Source organism: Homarus americanus, unplaced genomic scaffold (assembly GCF_018991925.1).
Source record: "Homarus americanus isolate GMGI-L3 unplaced genomic scaffold, GMGI_Hamer_2.0 scaffold52806, whole genome shotgun sequence".
Taxonomy (NCBI): Eukaryota; Metazoa; Arthropoda; class Malacostraca; order Decapoda; family Nephropidae; genus Homarus; species Homarus americanus.
The window spans coordinates 11,310,113-11,333,296 of NW_024720773.1; the positions used below are offsets into that span (position 1 = coordinate 11,310,113).

Sequence of the window (23,184 nt, forward strand, 5' to 3'; positions counted from 1 at the left end):
TAGAACAAGCCAAAATTTACTATCGTAGAGAATATACAGTAAAGCTGCAATTTTGAAAATTACTTATAACTCAGCAAATCTGACTTTGGGAGCTTTTCTTTTCTCTTCATTTTACTGTAATAACATTACTTTGAAGGTGTGTCCATCTTCCCTTGGTTTTGATTTTGTCTCCCATCCTAAAAAGTTTCTGTTCATGGGGAAAATGCAAGTGGGAACACGTAAAAGCTATTGATAGATATAACACTTCCTGGAATATTTGTTGAAATAAGGGCCTTAAATGGTTTTTAATAAGATAGATAGTTGTGTATATAGTGTAATGCCATATTTTGATTGAAACTGCTGAAAAGGGCCATTTATGGGCTAGGGATACAATACTTTTGACAGCGAGGACACTATCCTAATGGATAATGTACTGTATTACCACATATGTGGTTAGTTTAAAATTTCTCATGGCTTGCATTTGCTGTACATCTTTGCAGAGAATTCTGGTAACTGCCCTGAGGAATTATGGGCCTCTCACCCATTAGTAAGGGATATACCACATCCACTCTCCGATAGTTACCCACTAGGCTGGCCAGACGTCCTGCTTTTGAGCACTCTGTCCTCCGCCACCTCAAGCAGGATGTTAATTTGTCCTTCTCTTTTGGGCCTGTCTAAAAAGAATTATATAAATTACCTTAAGTATACTAAAACAGTGGGACTGAAGGCCACATTGGTAAGTAGGCTACTTCCTTTAGTTTGTGAAGTACAGTAAGTTAATTTGGTTAGCATACAGTATGTTGTTCCAGCAGGAGTAAAAGTGAATATTCATTTCTTTCAGTTCTTTATTTATACTGTATGAATGCATGTATCATGTATGTAACATATACAGTGCATTTAAAAAAAATGAAATTTTAGAAAAAAAACACAAAATAGCCTTCATTACATTACTATAGTGATATATGACAAATCAAAACTTCTAAGTATATTTTATACAACTTTTTATATTTCAACTCATCATTAAACATGTTTAATTTAGGTTAAAAATAAGTGTTGTAAAAAAAAAAAAAAAATGTCCTCCTTTTTGGAAATGGCCACCCTATTCCCACACAGGATGAAATTGACATAATTATATGATTCTGGAGACCCTCCCATGCATAGTGACAGAGATACAAGTAAAGATAGTGACTTTCCTCAAGAGGTGACTGATGAATCATTGGGGAATTTGAGCAATGAAGATAGGAATATGGTGGTGGGTAGCTACCCCAAGCCATCCACCCATGAGGCTTCCACATGGGCTTGGATGCATTTTTTTTTAATTTCTCCAACTTCTAAACCTTGATGATGTAAATTAGGAGTTTATGATAAGATTCAAATGTTTTTATTTATTTTTTATTTCTTAATATTTCCCCGTCCAGTGGACAATGGTCAAGAGTTGCCATCAAAGGGTTAACAGTGATGGATATATAAATGAAAAGTTGAAATTCAGAAATTACTTGTTAATGACCCTGAAAGAAAGTGACTTGTAAATAATTATATGTTTGCAGTGACAAAACTCATGAGGTCTTTTACGTATCTCTGTTATTCCATTTAACTGCTTGGACATTGAGGATAGTAATTAATACAATTCTTTTTAAGAAAACTTAAAACATTTCATGTTATATAATACAAATTCAATGACATGGCTTTTAGTGCAAAACAAAACAAGTCAGAGGAACAGTTGCAACCAATCATACTATGTCCTTGTGTATGTGAAGACTGAAAACTAAAGTTATGCAAAATAGAGAGCATTTCTTTACTCCATTATCACTTTGGGAATTCCTCATAAAACATTGAGTTTTTGTGACATAACCAAATAGAAAAAAAAAATATATATATTGACATTTTTATTACATTTGTTAAATACTTAAATGCTATGAAAATGAGATGACTTGATCAATTTAATAGTCAGAAACACCCACATAGTGGGAAACAAAGTCTCATGTAAAAAGTGTAAGATTCCATGACTTCACTTTAGTAAAAGCAAATAAGCTTAAAGTTATACCATGAGATATCACACCAGGTTCTAAATAATATTTTCCAACAGATTCTTAACTGTAAGATCTAATTTCTTGGGGGCTTATAAATGTACATGAAGACCTTAATACTATATGATCACATGTTTAACAATACTACGACTAAGTTCATGAGTACTTAAAGGTATGCTCATTCTCTTGTTTTTTTTTTCTTTTCATTCACAAAACTGCATTTGAATTAAATCTTGAATAATGATCACAATTAATGAAATCAACTACTCAAATGAACAAGCATGCAAGTTATATATCTATTAACATTGTGAAAAACATGAAAAAATAGTCTTTACATCTCTCCTTGGGCTTACAAGGAACTAATAGAAAGATTATGTTGATGCTAGTAGCTGTTGTATAGTAATATCTTCAATGTTTGATTGTATACAATCAGCATTTTGATCATGCAAGGTTACATCCAGCTACTTGCAGATATTTTACTATGTGTGCCTGTGCATCCTGGTTTATCAGTCCCAATCGAGCCTGAAGTGTCCCTGGATGGGCTTGAGACAGCTGGGAAAGACGCTGGGCCAAGTATATTTGTGGGTTCTCTACTTGCCCTTTAAGGGGATCAATATCTCCTCGCATGGCATGCATTAATCGTGCAGAGGACCCTTGAAAAGCTGGAATATCCTCAATTTCAATGAAGTGTTCTCCTGCAGGTAGTGCACCATCTTCAGGGCATTCAAATAGTTTAATTAAAGCTTCTAATACCATACCCCACTGGGCAGTATAACTTCCAGTATACATTATAGAGTCTGTTAATAAGTTGCTTAATCCTACTGCACAGATCTTTTTCTCCACATCACCAGACACTTTTTGAAGATCTGGTAAAATAAGACGTTCAATAACCATGCTGAACATACCAGCCTGAAGACTGTCTACTATCTGGATTAGACGAGGTGCCGAGTATTGGCAGGTGAACAGACTAAAGAAAACAAGGAGGGATTTAACATATTTAGTTGTTTTACTTGATGTTAAGCGTCTGAACATTATGGTGAAGATCTGATTCCAGTAATTTTCTAAGACTTCTTTGGGCAGGTGGAGAAGGATACACTGAAGTAGATAGAATCCCTCATGATCATTTGTTTTTGATGCATTTAACTTGTTGAATACTCCAAGAATGGCTTCTAGCTTTCCCATCTGCACAATTTTTACATGAGCCTTTTCAATATATGCTTGAAGAAGTCTGACCATAGGTGCCACATATCCTGGTCGCTCCCATAACACAGGCATTACTAAAAATGGTAGGAGTGAGAGGTAGGCTTCTGGAACTTCAGATTTTTGCCTTTCTAAGAGTAAGGATATAATCTGAAAAACATATGGGATGAGACTATCAACCTCATTCTGCAAGATTTCTTGAAATATTGGAAAGAGGTTTCTATCAAATTCCCCAACAGCACCATCCACAGAATTGCATACAGTCTTAATAACCAATGAGAGTGTTTCAAACAGGTAATGCACATAGTGGGGTTTGGTTGGATTCTTAGCAACATGCTGAAGTTTAATGACAAGTTGTGGTACAAGAAGACCAGCATGCTGCATCAAATCCTCTTCAATAAGGCTTGTAACCCTCATCATTGTCTTCATTACATACTCATTCTGTTCTGACCCTTGCATTGCCATAGCCCCAAGGAGATTAGCATACAGTGATCCGGCAATTGGCGAGACATCACTCTTCTGTACCGCAGGGCGATTATTCACTCGGAGTAAGAAGATTTTATCAATTGCTGCAGCAGCATATGTGTGCACCACAGGTGACTGTGCTGTCAAGATTCGATTAAGGTCTGGAACACAAATCTTCACTGCATCAAAGGGTAGCACACTCCGGAAGCTGATGACGTATTTGATTGCTTCGGCCTTCAGAACTGGTAAGTGGTTTACTGTGAATAAAGAGTGTGTTATTTTATATATATATATTAGCAGCCACTAGTAACTCCTGCTCCCATGATGACTCTTCCTATTCAGTACTTATAAATGATTATCCTACTCTTCTAAAACCACACAAGCAGCCCGTTTCTTTCAAAGAAAAGAGGGCATGGATGAGCACATAATACTCGTATATAATAATAGAACACAGAAAAATGTACAAAAGCTTTCAGCCACTAAGGCTAGGAGAGCAGACTGTGAGAAATTAAAGGTGCCTTTACAGTGACATCTGCAATATCAAATTTAAAAACTTTGTGTCATATACAACCAATAAAAAAGTATCGACCACTGTGCCGTGCGTATCACTAGGAAATATCGTGCAAAAACTGTAAACGTATACCTGTGGTTACCAGCTTTATTCGACTGTTATTGCTCATTTCTATACCACTGACCTTGGGGTGGTCGATACTTATTTTACTGACTTCTTTGACCAAAAATATGAAAATCCTTTCAGCAATGTAAAACAATTCCAATTAATAGGCTAAAAAAATAAATTAAAATATAATCTACATATTTCAGCTTAAGCCTGACACTATGATCGAAGAACCAACCGAGTGTAATGTCATTCAATAGGGGAAGGCAAGACACTTCTATTAGAGAAAACAGATTTTCTGAGTATGGCAAGTTCGTTATGCATACGCTCACTGCCTCATTATGCAGGTGGGGGGAAGTGGGTATGCATAGGTGTTGCTATACACACAAATCCTGGTGTTTACCAAGTTACATCATGCTCTACCACACACATACTAACAAAAATAATCAAACATGTGCCAATTACAAAATCATAGAAAACGAATTTACAACAATTTGTACTACTGTACAGTATATCAATCTTCAGTGTAATATCAAAGTCATGTATCAAGGAGTATATTCCCTACTATCTCTGATATTTTTACAGCAACCGACAGTCTAGTAGGGAAGAGGAAGGGGTAAAATGACTATGGCCAGACAAAAATAATAGGAATTTTATACCTCACTGACTCTTTATGTAGTGAATACTAATACCTGTAGCTGAATAAAAAATATCAATAAAATAAACAGAATTAAAAATATTAAATAAAAGGATATTCCAACTGTTCCCACCTCCTAAGTTATTCTTATCGCTGTTACTTCATGTAAAATACCTATTCACAAAGAAGTGCACGTTATCTACTAACCATCTTGATTCTTAAGCTCAGGAAGAATATGGCCTTGAAAAAATTCGACAATGTTGACTAATTCGTTAATCTTGGTAGCACCATGGCGTGCAGTGTGCCCCTTAGCCGAGAGAGTTGTTACCAGGTAAATGGCAGCTACTTTGTTTCTCCAGCACTCTGAAGGTTTCTCAGCATATGTAGCTAACATAGACTGTAATGAAAAGAATGATATTAACAAAACATAGTTCTTGAAAGCTCATTATAATTAAAGATTTTTTAAGGCCAATTTCTGGTGTTTGTGTTATTCTGGATGTACTTAACAGTTAGACACATTACATTTTAATTCTGAGAGAATAAGTATTTTTGGCCTAAAATCCTATAAGGGGTAAGGCTAAAGCATTCACTTTAGTCATGATGACAATGATACATGTGCATACACACACACAGGCTGGAAGGATACAAAAAAACCTGGGGAACCACAACAATGTGTGGTGAGGCACGGTGGGAAACTGACTGATCACACCAAACAATTTGTGCTAAAAGGAATTCCATTATAAGGAATGATTATTGTACTGTATATGGCTCTAAGTGATCAAAGAGGATATTCCAGCAGTGAGTGTAAACGGATACCAACAAGTACAGTCTATTTTTTGCATCTGATTCCAGCCATAGTGCAACATATAAAGAGAAGAAATGCAAGACTTAGGGGAAAAGAATGGTTGTATGAATTATCAATTTACACACCTGTACATACTGTCCAAAAACTTGAGTCATTCTGGCCTCAAAGTGTCTTGACAATACTCGAACAAAGTCAACAGCTGCTCTTCGCCTCGTCTCAGAGTCTGCACCCTCAAGCTCCTGCGCCACCCACTGGTCTGGACTGTCTTCAAACAATTCCTCATCACACGCTACAAAAGGACATTGTCTAAATAAGAGACAAAACAAATTGAGCTTTGAGCTCGGAAAGACCTTTATGCATCTGTTTAAAGTGATGCTTAAATAATATATTCCCTTGCACTGTATGGACTCAAGTCTCACAAGGTATACTTTTTTTCACAAAAAAATTTGCTTTGCATGGATAATTTACACATACTGTACATGGATTCAGTGGACAAGGTCCATGCTTCAGCCCACTCCAAATTTAGAACCCACACTATGCCAAGCAAAGTAGATATGGAAGAGAAAGCAGAAACAAACTGAAGGACTACCAGGTCTACTAATGTGGTATGAACATATTGGGAGAACAGATAACTCAGAATGAAAGATCAGTAGAAATGGAGAGCTGATCCAGAATAGCATGACATTTGTGACGGTTACAATAAATGAATGACAAAGAAATGAAGATATGTGTTGTTCTTGATTTTAGCCACCCAATGCTATTCAGGTAAATGTGTGTAAACACGGAATAAAGAAAACAAAAACTTACGTCTCAAATGCATATTAGGAAGTATAACTTTTTCACAGATTCCTGAAAGTACTTGCTCATTCTCAAATAGGCCTTTGCTATGGTCCCGCTCAGCAACTGCACAGAGAAACTGAATTGCATGACTCACCATCTGAAATAACACAACATGGGCACATAAAAGCATGTGCATGATTACACATGAACGAATGTGGTAGCACATCATTTATTACAAGAGCTGAAAAACAAATATATTACTGTAATTCAAAAAACATCAATCTAAGAGTTTTTGTGTTTTTTGCACCATCATGTTTTTTCAGTACAGGGCCAATTAATTATGATTTTTTTTTATATGCAGTATAAAATCACTTACACACAGCAAAGTGCAAGTTGCTATCTCGGGATTTTCCCAATTGGTATGGTAAAAGGGTTAAGGTAAAAGTAGTGGCATCAGTACAGCAGTACTAACATATGGTACAAAAAACAAAATTGTTTCATTCGTGCAACTTAAGGTCTCACCTGATCATACTTGACAGCCAAAGTGGTTGTTGATAACAGGTTCCAAACAGCCGTCACAAATTTTTCTATAAATGGTTCAAATTCTTCTCGGTACTTGGCTGCATACAGTGTTATATCTTCACACACTTGACTTTTCACCTGCAAAGTAAATTATATCAATTTTACATCACAGAAGTATATTACCGGTATAATCTAGGTACATAACAAGAATGATAGATCAAACAGTCTGGAAGCATGGAGTTGGTAACCCCATCTTCATGTCTTCAGTTACCAAATAGATAAGCAAAGAAGACTGTCAATGGTTAATATCATCAGGATAATAATAATAATGAAAGAAGTTTTGATGAAAGAATGGAACCTTGATGTCTTGGTTTTGAGTGAAACTTAACTGGATGTTATAGGGGAGATGAGGAGAGTAAAATTAGGAGTGTCTGAAAGACTACCTTTGTACATCAACAACTTAATATTGCAGGAGAGAGACAGACCTTAAGATATTGTCTGGGATGGGATTATTGTATATGAATGTATCACATGTATTTTGTTAAAAAGTTTAGCTTAGAAAAGTGAAATTTATAATCTTCCATAAAAACAGTCCTTTGTTTAAAAATTCTCAGGCAGAAGTAAATTTCAGCAGTTGCCATTCCTTGTTTAGCTAAACTTACAACTTTTTGGTTCCTATTTTTAGATTGCTAAGTTTAGTCAATGGAAAGGATTCCTTGTAGAATACAAAGAAAACTCAAAGAAGTGAACAGAAGTGATGGGGACATTTATCTATAATGGGTTATGTTTATACAGTACTGGCCAGATCATAAAAACTTTAACTACTCAAGTATATATGGTAACCCAAAGAATCAATAAAACCAAGTATCTACTCCAAAAATACCATAGAAAAGCAATGAGGAAAAAGAACAGACCTGTTCTAAAACACCAATTTCATCTTCCTGTGATTCTAGCAGGGGACTTGTGAATGTAAGAAGACCAAGGAAGTGTTCCATCCAAACTGCCATGTTGTCCTCAAAGAATTCGGGAAGATCCTGGGAGTTGAGAGCCAGAAAGAGCTTTCCAACTGACACCAAGGAGGAGAATATCACCTTGAGGGCTACTGCATTGTTAAGATTTTCCCCGGCAAACTTCATTAGTTCCTGTAAAGGAAATGCATTAAACAATTTGTACTTGTATTTAATTCTATTAAATCAGGCCATTATAAAATGAACAATGGAAGTAGGTGTGAAAACAGGTAACTATAGACCATATAACTATGCCTATATATTCAACATAATAGTTAAACAAAAAATCAAGGACTGATCTAAAGTCCCATTTCAAGGTTTATGCTTAAAACTAAACTAGTCTACCTTGCACTGCTCACTAAGTCTAGAGGCTGGAAACTTAGGTAAATGTTCAATATATGCAGCTATGACTACTGTGCTCCAGTACTATAGTATATCAAGAATATTAACATTTTTGGATACTGTAAATTAAATTTTTTTTTATGAGAAAGTATCATCATGGCAGATAAATCAAATGTGGTAAAGATTGACACGTTCTGTATGCGAGAGTTGTCGATACAAATAAAAAATTAACACAAGTAAAAATTAATGAAATGTAAGGATGACCTTGCATAAGTTACATTTTTAACTTTGAAATTAGGTGAGTGTATGAGACTGACTCGAAAATCGTGAAAAAAGATAACTGAACATTATTATTCACATTAACTTACCACAAGGAGGTTTGTTAGTGGCTGAGCAAAATTCTCCAAAACAAATTTTATCTCTCGCCAAAGTTCCTCAGACTTGTGCTCAAACTCATATCGCCTCATTACAGAATAAGACGTCTGAAGGACCCCATTGATGATGTTAAAGTCACCTGTGCAAGAAGAAAGTAGACAATCAGTTCAACACAAAAGTCAAATTTCATTTTTTATCATAAAAAAAAAACTGTTGAAGATAAATGCCATTAATGTTGCTGAAAAAAGAATCAGTGTAGCATGAAAGGGTTGAAAAAGTAAGGAAAAAGTTGTGTTATGTTTAAGCCACTAAAAGAAAAAGAGCCCAAAAATAAGAAGAGGGTGTTGGAACATGTGTGGATGTAATGGAATAAGATAAATGATTGTGCAAAATTTGGGCTGTTGGACAAAGGAAAGGGGAGCATGAAAAATCTTTATCATGTAATCCAAGGTTGCACACAAAAAAGCAGTTTACTGTATTTCATAGCCCTGTACCAGGTGTTTTTGTGTATGATCAGGCTACTAAAACTTGGATAGGACAGAAGCAAGGAGTGATAACAGATGAAAATCAGTACATATATGGAGTGGGCAAAAAGTTTCAATTTTATGAGATGGCTACCATGAATCGATTATAAGAAATAGATAATAAAATCATTATACGTTGGGATGTGTTCCATAGAAATATGACTTATAATTAAAAGTTTAACTGTATAATGAGGAATTTTTCCCAATGTGACTGCAGGAGAAAAGTATTTGGAATGAGTTAGGGGAATGAAAAGGCACGGCAGCTTGTCTGCCAAAGCTAACTAGTACAGAAACTTCTCAAAAGCAAAGAAACGTCAAGAAATACAGACAAATAAGGGCATCCCATGAGCTGTTTATGTATGACTAAAGGATCATACATGCCACAAAATGCTGACATGTAAAATTTCTTCTTCCTTACCATAAAGAGAGGTTTAATAGATACTGTAACTGAGGAGAGGAACTGGAGATATTACCAAAAATAAATTAACAATAAAACTTACCTGATTTAAACTTCTCAGCCATATAAGGAATTAGATCTGGCCACTGATGAGGGAAGTCAGACTTTCCAATAATGGAGATAGCTTCAGAGAGCTGCCGCTGAACACCTTCCGATGATCTCAGCATGAGGTCCACAATTTCACGCTTAACAACAGAACGATCGCTGGCACTAATCTTATCGGTCCCATCTTCGTCCTGAAATTTTTTCCAATTACATTACTGGAATTTCAACTTTACATACTGCAAAAAGTGTGTACTGTACAGTTCTCCCATGTATGGGGAAAGGTGAGAAGAATGAATGTAAAAGTTTTGGAGGAACATGTCTGTGAAGTATATCAAGAAAGTGTATTGTACTTATTATTGAGAACTTTTTTGCATAAAACAGTGCACAGTATTGAGTAATTACATTTTAAGCTAAAAATAGGAAGTGTGCATTCAAAGGTATAAATGTAAAGTCAAGGAAACGGGAATGGATCTACAGTATTTGAACCATACATGGATCTCAAAAAGTATATTATATCAGTTGATAGAAATGCAATTTGAGAGGAATTGAAAATCTATGTGATAAATAAGAAGTTGTCAAACACCATTCAGGTTTGATGGGAATACTGTAGTTACACCTGTTAAAATCCAAAGGCTAACTTAATAGTTCATTCATCAGCCCAATGGGGAGTGGGGGGAGGAGTCCCTTCAAGTATCAAATATCCACCCCAAGGTCAACCCACATATTCGATAAATGCATTATTAATGCCTACATCTCGTCTTGATATTTAACATCTATTAATGTGGGGGAAAAAATGTGAACTTACCACAACCCAATTTCTCTTGACCAAATTCTTGAGGTTGATTGCTGCAGCAACTTTGATATTTTTGGGAACTTGTCCTTCATCACGAGTTAGCAATGTGAGCAACAGCACTGGGTAATTTTCATGACCTTCCACCTGGTTTAAGAACTGCTCAGCTGAAACAAAATAATGTTGTAATACAGTAATGTCTCTTTATTCAATATAAGGGCAAATTTAAGGTCCACTTCACAGGCTGAGACACATCGAGATATCAAAAATGGTTATCATAATGCAGCTTGAAACCTAGGAAAACTCAGCACACTTCATGATAGAAGCTTTTCAAATTTTACGTAAGTTAGTTAAGGGATACTACAGTTAGAGTAAACCATGTTGTTACTACTGTACTGTACTAGTGGACAGAGAGGAGTTCCATAGCTACAAGAACCATCCAAAGGAAAACAACATGATTGATATACCAGGAACCCCCCACTCAAAGGCAAAATATACAAATAAAAGTGCAATGTCATCAAATAAATGAAACATGATACCTGAAGCTATGACATAATGTTCTAGTAGACTCACTCCACCTGAGGCACAATTAAGATAACCAAAATTGTATACCAATATATATACATAAAAAGAAGCAGGAAGCCATTAAAATGCTATTCTCTACTCCAGTACCGGTACACCTACCTGAGCGGCGCTGTGTGACATCAGGAGAGAATGTGTGAGTTAAAACCTCCACCAGTCTCCCCAGATTTTCTTCTGTCACCTCCATGTTTGACAGTACTCTGTTGGAATATAGATACAGATATTATCTTTACAATACACTCATATAAGTTGGTCATGCATACAGCTCACATCCTGTAAGGAAACAAAATTGGTTATTAGGAGCCATTAATTGAAGTTAGTAAAAGGAGGATTGAGTTTAGGTTTTTGAATGTGTACATCACTGCATCTAAAAAAACACAAATATTTTCAATGTGTACCACTGCACAGGTCAATGAATTGGGTGTGAATCTCCCCTTTCTCCGAACGGTAAGGCATGTGAGTCCTTCTCTTCTCTTGAAAAGGATGAAATATTGGCTGTGCAATGTGAATTAGGAGCCATTAACACCAAGATAATTTAATAATACGAATTTCAACGATCCTTCCAGTGTAGTAACCACAAGAAATTCTCACGATAATCTGTAATTTCTTTACAAATACATTTGACGTAAACATTTCAAATACATGAGTAGGTGGCAGATTTGTATGGAACTATTTTTATTATTACTGTAGTTAGTAAAAAAAACCTGTCTGAAAATGGTGAAATTTTTATCCTAACTCTGGATATTTTGTTCATAAATCAAATCAAGGGACGAGATTTATTTTTCGTAAATTCAGATTTTTGCAAACTGAACCTTCGTAAATTGAGTACAGTTCTGCCTTTATATTTAGGTTAGGTTAGGTTAGGTTGTATAGTTTGGTTCTTTTAATCAATGATAAACTAATGTATATAACATAGCAGTACTGTATCTGGTACTTCCAAATTTTTTAACATGCTGAATGTAAACAAAGTTGCTTGGATATCAGCTGCAATACTGGCCCAGAAGGCTAACACCAGAAAGAGTTATTCGATTTCGTTAATTTTTTTCTACAGATGTTCTTTGGATGATAGTCAGTACAGTAATAAAAATGATACAACTTTTGCTTTAATTATAAGTATTGATTTTTCAATTATTTTACTTCCTCTCTATCTACAATCATAAATCACCTATAGTGGAGAGGATATGAAGGATGAGGGATACTGCGGGATACAACACAGTGAAAAACTGATCATATGACACTAAAATGATGTCTTTACATGCTATGTAGACAACAAAATTAATTATTCATTATAAATATTCAGTTGAAAAATCTGCCGTGTCAGCACAAGTTGTTGTCTGCTTTTTTTATGTTTGAACCCACTCGGTCCGAGCATACTCTCACCCCTCCCCCCTCCAAAAATAAAATTAACACCATGCTGTTTCAAGAAAGGTGCCTTTATGGTACCAGATATCAAAGTAAGTACTTTCTGCTTAATATGGCGGGGGGATCGCCCCCCTCTACCAGCTATAAAGTTAGGTTGGTTTCTTTGGTTGGTTAGGTCAGGTCAGGTTCTATTAGGTTCTGTGCATTATTCTATCACCCAAAGAACATCTGAGGAAAAAATGAATGATATCAAACAATGCATCCTGGTGAGTCATCTACTCCAGGATTACTAAAAAAGGCACAGGATACTGGTATGGCAGCTGTATGGAAAACGTCCATGTCTACTGGTATGATAGCTTAATGTACATGCGTGGTGGGCAGAATATACAATGACAGTTATTAAGATGGCTTTCTTTCTCACTAGCTAACCTAACTTAAACGGTAATATTGCAGTTAACGACAACCACAGAATTCCGGAAATTTACTGCACTCAATAGAGAGAACTATTTTTTCTATGATCATTTTCTTATAATACATTAGGTTAGGCAACTTTTTTTTTATCAGATTCTTTGGTTGCTGTAATCTGCAATTTTACCACATCAACAATCAAAACCTAACAAAACCAATCCACGTCTAACATAACCTAACCATTACCAACACAGTCCATCAATACGGCTGCAGTACCTATATACGGCGTTATTTTTTACATAAAAAAGGTACATTTTTAAAAGTTGCCCATAATCTAACAAATTATGCGATTTTCTTAAAAAACGAATAATATACGAAGTAAACTACTAAGAAAAGGTGTTAGAAATGACGAGATACCTAGAACTGGACCCAAAAATACTGTGGGACATTATACTATATATATATATATATATATATATATATATATATATATATATATATATATATATATATATATATATATATATATATATATATATATATATATATATATATATATATATATATATATGAACTAAAAAATATATGTCTCGTTGCTGGGTCGAGGAGCAAATTTTTTCTTCTAGAAATGTCCCTTAAGTTGTTCCTTCTCATGAGCTGAAGCATTATGATTGTTTTTGTTATCACTTTCTCAACCTGTTCCATAGGTCTAGGGCAAACTAGCATCATGTAAATTGAGACTGCACCAGTCATAATAACACTTACAGTAGCACATAAGCCTTACTTTAATGGTCAACCTTTCATAACAGTTGCCACTTAATAATCTAACACGAGTCTGCCATGCACACGGTACCTTTCATTCACACATTTTACTTAAGGTAACGTTCCTTAGTCACGTATTTAGTGAAGATCTTTTCGTCTAATCACACACCTCAAAGTATAGGGCCTACATTAACTATAAGTTCATTACCACCACAAAACGCTATGTTGCCTGACACACCTCATTCCACAGCCTCTGAAGTCTGACCAAGAAGTTTCCTCGACATGCGGGAGGCTTAGATCAGATGATTCCTCTTTTCTTATCTTAGCATTTCCGGGACCAACACAGAGGTTTTCCTGTGTTTTATGGCCTTGCCAGATATCTTGACAGTATTTACTGATATGATACTCTCAATATAACGCTGTGCAAGACAAACCTTACCTGGAGGATATTTAAAGCCCAGAGCTGTTGTTTACTGCGACACGAGCTGCCTGACCACCGGTTTGAACACAGGTAGACCGAGAGCGGCGCCTCGCTCCTACTGGTCCAGCCTGACGCCACATTACACCACTCTAAGGAACAGTCTGAACACTTTGTACCGACTTCTGTATAACATTCTTTGAGGAAAAAGAACAACGTAATTTACGGAAAAGGTAATATTCCAACTCTGGTAAAATAATGCAGAGGATATGTACAGCTAAGTCTTAATATATGTCAGTCTGAACCACCAATCAAATTTAGTGTTATTCTCTAAATACTATGTCATAAGGTTTAAATTCATTGTTTCAACAGAGATTGAATTTATTTTCTTTTCAAACTAATGAAAGGCTGCCCACATTACACCGACTTTTAAAATTCATTTACTAGATAAATTTTGTCAAATACAAGTGGGTTTATTGAATGACACTCATTTTGCAAATAGTTATTGTGTAAATTCTTATCATCGATACTGTGGGGTACGGGATGTTGGTTCACACTCAGGGTGGGATGGAGAAAGGAAACTCACAATGTGCTCTCTGTACACATATTGTATTGGATGTACAAGGCAGCTTGGTGCTGGGAAGGCAGCGTGGTTACAAGCGTGATGTAGAGAGAGCTGGTTGGTGAGGGTGCTCAGAGGAGGACAGGCAGCTTGAAGGGCGGCATAGTCGCCGGCGGGAGCGAGGGCCACCAGGCAGGAGTGGAGGAAGAGGTGTTGCTGGCTGGTTGGTGTAGGTAGAAAGAGAGGTAGGTCACCACGAGGTCAGGTCTTATATAGCGGAGGTAGGCGTGGCTTAATAGTTGACCTCCGTCATGTAAGACGGCGCTGGTTGACCTAGACCACGAGGCATACACTGGGGAATTTGCGGGGTCGGGCTACTCAGCGACAAAAGCGTTTGTAGGGGAGGGATCCACTACAATACTTTTCCATATTTTCAACTAGCTGAAGAGAGCACGTGTACTATTATCCGAACTCCACATTTCAGGGGCGGATCTGGGAGGTCCTGGGGTCCCCCTTTTCATCAGAAAATTTCAATACTTTTTCTTTAATGCAGTATTGTGCTCGGGCGTTTTTTTATGGTAAAATTAATTACTTTTTACCTCAGAATATCAAGTGCACATGGCTTCAAAATGGCCTCAAAATGCCCATGATAATGGACAGATTTAAAAAAAAAATCTGAGGGGGGGGGGGATACAGTGCCCATCTCTTAGCTGGGTGGGCTCACTGTGCTTTCCATGTTTTCCCATCCACATTTTCTTGGACCCTTTTGATATTCTGGATCCGCCCCTGCATTTTGTCAACTTTCAAAAGATATGCTGTACTGTACTTGCGTCTGATTTGCTAATTCGTGGTCGTTTATTCAAATGTTTCATAGCAAATGGGTGTGTTGATGGTACTACGGTAACGCTTGTATCACTTTGCAAGCGAGTGGACCCGGTTTCGATCCCCGGGCAGAGTGAAACTATGGACAAGTTTCTTTGTGCAATTTGTCCCTGTCTACCCAGCAGTAATTGGGAGCCTGGATGTTAATCGATTTGTGGATTGTGTTCCATGGGAATGATTAGAAAGTGCAGTTGGCGAGTTGTCCGGTCTTCTCGGACTATTCCTTGACACTGGGTCATATAGCTCGTTAACTCAGGGTGTGGTTGTTGTGTTGGCGACAGCTTCTACACCTTAAACAAATTAACGCCCTTGGCCTGGACACATGTGAGAAGGATGTATTCCATTTTGATACTACCAGGTTTGGACTAATTTAGAAATTACATTTAGTAAGGCGAGTTGTCATAAATTGAACAGGTATGCTGTAGCCTCTGTAATAATGTTTCTGTTTCTGATCCCTCCATGCCTGTTTCACATTCTCAAAAATATTTACTGTGTTCGATACAATAACACGTGGTATTGTACCCTAAGTAAATTTCTCTAGCAGGTAATTCCAGGCACTGTACACATGTTAAGGGAGTACTACAACAATAAAAAACTTAACATTTCAAAATATGTTATTTTATTCATATTTAATTTGCATAAAGTATTCATACAGTAGTAATATTTAATTCACAATGAAAAACTTTAATAAATTCCTTAGATATTTTGAAAACAGTTTTGTATTTGTCAGATTTTTATTTTTATTTTTCTTTGTAAAGCAAATTTACATCATGTATTTTGAGGAAATCTGTATGAGCTCACAGTAGTGTATCTTTGGGATATGCCAGCATAATTGAAGAGCTACTGAGCACTGTGGAAACAAATAATGCATGAAACTGAAGACTGTGTAGTCATGGTGCATTGTCAGTGCTTAACAAGGATTTCAACAACATGGATGGTTTAATTCACTGCTTCTGACATGCAACACTTTTTCAATGATGTTTATCCCTTTTCATAAAAATAACAGATCGTCAAATGCATGGTAAGTATGCTTACGGGGCTTTGGCTCCCATCATATGACATGTTGTAATTTCGCATTTCTGTATGAATCGACACGTGGGCCTGGCTAAATTATGTTGCCAAGAAGACATTTATCTTTCACTTGCTCATGCATGTGAGCCTCCCTTCTCAGTAGCCTCTCAGTTTTTGTGATGCAGGGATTGCCTGTCAACTTCATGCGTCTCACCACGTGTTTCTACTCCCCAACCCCCATGATTCATGGTAAATTACAGGAGGCAATAATAATAATAATTGTAAATAGTAATAACATTATAAAACAAGTGTCCTGTACCTCAAATTGGCTACAAATCAGTGTTGTGTACCTCGTACCTCATCCGACTGTGTCATACACGCCACTTTGTGCATTTTTTCTCTTCTTAGCCCAGGTTATGACAACCTGTGGTAAGTTCATGTATTTCTTTACTATTTATATCATGTAAGATTAAATTGTTTTTTGTTTTTAAAATTTTCTTGAACATTCCCACATATGCCTACCATAGCCCAGTGCCTGGAGGTTAAGGATTGGAGAATCCTCTGTTGGTATAAACACCAGTCTTTGCATCACTACAAACATATACATTGTCTCCCTCAATTACTTTCCAGGAAAAAGCAAGTTTAACTCTTTTTTTTGCTTCTTAAAGTCCTTTTATAACTGTCCTGTATGTGTTTCACCCGGGGCTGGGATGGGAGTACCGTATGAGGAAAAATCAAAAGCTAAAGAGGAAATTAAAAATCACATAATAGTTTTTCTTTTAATAAATAATAAAAGGACCTCTGACCCAACAACATTCTGTACTACACTCTACATAGACTCAGTCTACCTTAAATTCATATGTACAAAGTTCTAAAAACAAGATAAACTCTTTCATAATTCGTTATCAAAAAGGAACTAATATAACACTGAAATATTGCTTACTGATCAAAATGCATTGGAATGTTTAAGTTACACTTTTATACCAAGTTTTGATTGCATATCGAATATACAGTTTCTAGCACAATGAAAGACAGTTTATGTTATTGAAGAGGTTATAACCAATAATGTGTGTGTAGAAAGGCAAGAGAGAGATATAGACCACTATGTAAATGAAGTTTGCTTTTAACATTCTTTATTTAGAATTTTGACAAAATTAACAGTTTGACATATACTGTATGTGGAAATATATACAACAACCAGACAAAACACTAATTCAATGGATCAAATAAGGAATAAATAAAAATATTGTGAAATACATCATATAATTAAGACATACTCAGTATTATAAATTTATTTTTTACTTCATAAAATTATGAAAATAAACAAAAGTTAAATAAATTCCCGCACACTTTGTGCATTGGATAACATTTAGACAAAGACGTATAAAAAAAAGTTTTTGCAGGAATATACTGAACAACTTGATAAGTTGGTTCTTTGTACAACCCCTGGCATGAATTACTAGAAAAAAGGTACGGTACATAGAAAATGAATGCAAAAACCTTTCCTAAAACTATATGCAACACTGTACAAATGAGGTGTCACTTATCCATTACACAGTATTAAGTACTGTATTGTGAATCAAAATAATATACCTGTGATGTTTCTTAAATTATGTTGAGAAATGTAATAATCATTGAACACCTCCTAGCACCTAAGAGTGGAGAGGGTTTTAAATTCTTGTGTCTGAAGGCAGCAGTTTGCCTAACTAAATTTATTCATATATGAGTTGAACACTGTTCTTGATTTATATGAGACCATTTAATGATAGCATATGTAGAGTATGGCAATGTAAGGACATAACTATATTACGATGCATTTTATTAAGAAAAAAATAATTTATGATTTCCCTAGTGGTGATTTTTAAATACAGTATAACTTAGCTGTACGGAAACACAAATTTTCCAAGTTAAATAAAACAATTAATCTTTCAACAAATTAAATTCAATCTTATTTTATTCTTACACAAGATCTACAACAAGCCTTTTCAGTAAATGAATAATGTACAGTATACTGTAGTGTAAAACTACTGTATCTGAAAACTTCATACTTTCTTAAAAAACTGAAGGTTTAGTATAAAAATAGGACTACCTCTGGCTCCTACGGAGAGGTCTTAAACTAAGATGAAGACCCTACCTAAATATCACCAATTTTGGAAGTCAGTAGAATGGTGTGTACTAATGGAAGGTAGATTATTACTAACAGTCTCATTATTCCTCTGGTTATAATTAACTAAGTTTTACAACATGTAATCAATACATAAACATGTCAGCAGCAGTGTGATAATTTTATCTAAAATAGGTAGTTTCAGAATAAGTACTATAGTTTTGTTTGTGGTCCCTATATGGAATCTGGTGTTTCTATTTTAGTTGAACTGTATGACATATAAAACAAATATATACCGGGTACATACTTTGTTTAGGAACTTTACAATTTACACTCGACAGTTAAGAGCAACAATTTAGAATTCTTATTGACAAATCCAAAAACGTAGCCATGAAAGTCACCAACTTTAATATATTCTTGAGAAAATATTTATTAAAGACTAGTTTTTATACACGACTAATTATCATTATCAGGGGAAAAAATGACAATATGAGATCCTCTATTGGTATAAAATTTACTCCACACTAAACTTCCATTAGTATTCTTTACATCAATGTCACTATTTTTCTGGTAATATATCATGTAGATCCACAATGGAAATGTGGATAACATAAATCTTCATAAAACAACAGTAACATACAGGAAGTTATGATTGTATGCTTTCATAAGTGAAAATATCCCCCAAACATACATGTTTCATTTTTATTGTTATCTGTAGGTTTCTTGATTAGGTTGTAAGTCTTGTTAATTACTGGTGACAATATATATATATATATATATATATATATATATATATATATATATATATATATATATATATATATATATATATATATATATATATATATATATATAAGTAAACCAGCTCATTTAATTAATCTATATAATCTCTGTAATTGTCAATTAAACTATTGCTGTTTGGAGTGAAATACAGTAACTCTAATTCTTATTTTTACTTTACCCACCTTGCCTGCACATGATAAGTATCACGCTACCTTAGATGGGCATGTTGTAATAGTATGCAACAGTACAACATTTCGCCCTATACATTTCCATTCAGAACTCAAGCAATGTGGCATATGAGGATTCTGTCCTAAATCCTTTGGTTAGGATTTTATAATAAACTGGAGTAACTGTGTTTGCAGCATTTTTTTTTTTAATGTTTCACTTTGATAACTTCAAACAGTATTTACAGATGATTCAAAAGAGCATCTATACATGTACTGTATCTATATATTCCTTATTGTTTTCTAATATGCTATAAAGTCACTGAAAAATAAATAGATTTACTGTACATAGGTATCAGTAGGAATTTGTTAAATAACTGAGGACCAGATCTAATTTTACATACCGGGGTAGAGCCAAACATTAAGGACTGTCTGACTTATGAAAATATCAGTTTCAACAACTTTAAAATCAAGAGTAAATGCAACCTTTATAAATTATTATTTTATATTATACGCCTAAAAGGTTCATAAAGGAGCAATTGAATTACCAGTACTGTATATACATACTTTACTTTTTCATGTTATTATTACTGTAATTTATTGCATTTCACGGTGTTAAAAAATAGGGTTATCTGTATATTGCAGAGCAAAGAGCATGCAGCACTTATTTCTAATTCTGTTCTCCTACCAGCACCAATCTTTATCATTCATTTAAGATCATACAGGATTTGTGTTTGAACAATTGAAGTTAAGAGATAGTGATACTCCTTGAGCTCCCCCCCCCCCCTGCCCCCACAATAAAGCCAGGTGCATAGTTAAAAAATATATATTATCCTTAATATCTTGTCTTCCTTCATTGAAAAAGGTGACCTATATTTTCTTTCCTAAAGATTTAGGACACTGAAGTGTTCAAGACTTTTAAATGAAGTCTTAAATATTTCCTGAAGTAGTACACTGGTTAACCTGTAGCCTATGAGTGATCTACAAAGGGAGATGTGAAAGAGCCTCATACTGCAACGTTTAGTTTTGCCAGATTTTCTAGAACTCCATGTTGTCCTTTCTAAGGCTAAGAATTGCTCAGTCTTTCTTGAATCCCTGACCAGTGTTTATCTACTGTATTTCTGCTGCTTTCCTTTCATTTCCTAACTTGTGTACACTTGATAAAACAGTCTTCATCCTTTCTACATGTTGATTTTTCTTAGTGCAAGATGTAAATGATTCACTTCAGTGACAGCTAAAACTGGTATGATGAATTCTCTTGTAAAAATTACAATATACTAGTACAGTGCTGTAGTGTATAACCATAAACTTGTAAGAGTGCTTCTCTGCCATGAAGAGCAGAAAGTGGATCTACTTACAATAAACTCTATTTATGTCAAATGGACAAGGACCTCAGATATCGAAAGAATTTCAAAGTTCAATGTTATTTACTCATTGTAATTTAGTTATAATTAATTCTAATATCATTTCCATACTTCCACAACTGTGGGTGTACAGTATTCTGCTATAATGTGTTCACATTTTATTGTCATTGGGTTCATCCTAATATTTCCAGTTTATAACACTGGATATATTAAATTTCTGTATTATTCCCAAATCTGTTTTCAGTGCAGCTGAACAAAAGCACAATGAAATTTCTGAGATTTAGGGAATACCTGGATTGGAAATATAAATGAACATAAATATGAGTTTTACACTTTTGATGCATTACTAACAACAATCCAATCAAATCAGGAATGACACACACACACATCACAGCTTCTTTTTTATATCATAAATAATCATAGAGTTTGTGAAGTTATTCGGTACAAATTGATCATTACTTTTCACGTGTAAATTTTTCTTAAAAACAGTTTTATATTCCAGATACTGTAAATCAATATTAAAAAATCATTACTACTAATGTTCATATGCAGTGGAACACTTATGACATGGGAAAATCAATATTGTATGTTGTGAAAATAAATAATAAACATAGTAGTTCTGTATTTGCACTGTATACAAATAGTAGTAGTAATGGATAAAATACTAATTTTAAGCATACATACAGGATTCAATATCATTTTCATTTAACGTACACATCATCCTACAATGAGGGTTGATCACCTGGAATTGGCTATCTTAAAAAAAAAAAAATCTATTCAGAGTAGTACTCTACCGTACTGATCATTAAATGCATGTCAAAAAGAGTAGTTTTTAGTTTACAAATTTCTTGTGCTAAAAGCAGGCAGCGACTGCTGTTAATTCCAACTAATTGACTATCATAACTAATTATATTTTGGCAATATCATTTGGCCAAATGGACCACACTTCTACAACAGGTCTTGAATTTGTCGTAAAAACTCTTGCCAAATACTGTACTGTACACTCTTCCAGGGATGGTCTACTGTATATCTGAAATAACTGACCCAAATTCTTACATCTGCTATTCCATAACTGAATCTAGAATGTCAACATTATCATTTTTAACATTAACAAAAAGGAGAGAAACTGTTTGTTACAACCATTCATTTGCAATATTTTTTGTCAAGGTAATATTAGGTTATACCCTACTGCTACGGACACAAATACAGTATGAAAAAATAATGATTTATAAATGAGTGGCCTAGCAATAGTTACCGGTAGTTCACTTAATCCAAACTTCCAGAGGTATGATTTGTAAAGCAAGGAATATTAAAATGTAATTGAACTCAATGGGTGAGATTCTTCATTATTTATAAATGTATGGTAAGTATTCCAATTACACGTTTGCTGGATACTGCAATATATTATCACCACCTACCTGCTTACCCATAAAATTTATCATAAGTAAAATAACATGAAAAAATTTGTTTACAAATTAAACCTGTAGTTGGGATATCTTGTTTATGAGAAGGTCTATGTCCTGGTCACATGCACTGTTACAAACTAACACTTGAACTATTGTGACAGTAACATGTTAATTTACTAGTACAGTACTTCAAAGGAATGAACACACTGTAGTAAATGATGAGAATTACTGTACCTTTGTCTCACAGGTAACATGTTTTCCACTGATTAAAATCACATTTTCCAATCAATGTACTGTATATGCTAACTGGATTATGATGAACCTGTTGAGTAAAATATTCACATTATAAATTTTTTTTATTTTTTTTACATAGTATTGATGAGAAAATTTTCTATAAAAGAATAAAATAAGAATTTAATTTACTGTAATACCTAGTACGGAATGGAGAAAATACTGTACAGGTTGACAATCCCTTATCCGAAATCCTTGGGGCCAGAGGAATTTCGGATTTCGGAATTTTTCGGTTTTCAGAATTTTTATTTTATTTTTTTGTATTAGCCCACCCGGGCATAGATCACTGACCCACATCAGGGCCTGGGGAATATAATAAAAATTATAATAATAATAATAATTCATAGGTCTAGGTCGTGTTTCTCACTTTTGATCTTTTTTTCATTCTTGTATTTCTTTATTATTATTATTATTATTATTATTATTATTACTATTATTATTATTATTATTAACATTATTAATGTTATCATATTACTGTATTTTATTTTGGTGTATTTTTATTAAAATTTTTATT

At 34.7% G+C, this 23,184-nt stretch overlaps 2 protein-coding genes across 9 annotated transcripts in view; both read right to left on the reverse strand.

The window, feature by feature from the left end:
• Nucleotides 1-1,355: 1,355 nt before the first annotated feature.
• Nucleotides 1,356-14,231, reverse strand: LOC121861090 (exportin-2-like). Its single transcript, XM_042358641.1, has 11 exons — nucleotides 14,125-14,231; nucleotides 11,256-11,353; nucleotides 10,587-10,738; nucleotides 9,780-9,972; nucleotides 8,749-8,894; nucleotides 7,946-8,173; nucleotides 7,032-7,169; nucleotides 6,537-6,666; nucleotides 5,855-6,018; nucleotides 5,132-5,321; nucleotides 1,356-3,928 (listed from the first exon to the last, which is right to left on the reverse strand). The coding sequence occupies exons 2-11, from the start codon at nucleotides 11,338-11,340 to the stop codon at nucleotides 2,448-2,450; spliced, it is 2,907 nt and encodes a 968-aa protein (XP_042214575.1). The 5' UTR covers nucleotides 11,341-11,353; nucleotides 14,125-14,231; the 3' UTR covers nucleotides 1,356-2,447.
• Nucleotides 14,232-17,325: 3,094 nt separating this feature from the next.
• Nucleotides 17,326-23,184, reverse strand: part of LOC121861091 (NAD kinase-like) — a 127,376-nt gene continuing 121,517 nt past the window's right edge. For all 8 annotated transcript variants that reach the window (XM_042358649.1, XM_042358650.1, XM_042358647.1 and 5 more), the window contains one exon: nucleotides 17,326-22,701. The gene's annotated coding sequence lies outside the window, so the exon portion shown is untranslated. The remainder of the gene's footprint in view (nucleotides 22,702-23,184) is intronic.

Excerpts from the sequence above, each read along its gene's own strand:
- LOC121861090 (XM_042358641.1), bottom strand. The coding sequence starts at position 11,340 with ATGGAGGTGACAGAAGAAAATCTGGGGAGACTGGTGGAGGTTTTAACT. Across the intron at positions 8,174-8,748 it reads CACTAACAAACCTCCTTGTG|GAACTAATGAAGTTTGCCGG; the intron begins GTAAGTTAATGT and ends TTTCCTTTACAG. Across the intron at positions 6,667-7,031 it reads TGGCTGTCAAGTATGATCAG|ATGGTGAGTCATGCAATTCA; the intron begins GTGAGACCTTAA and ends GTGTTATTTCAG.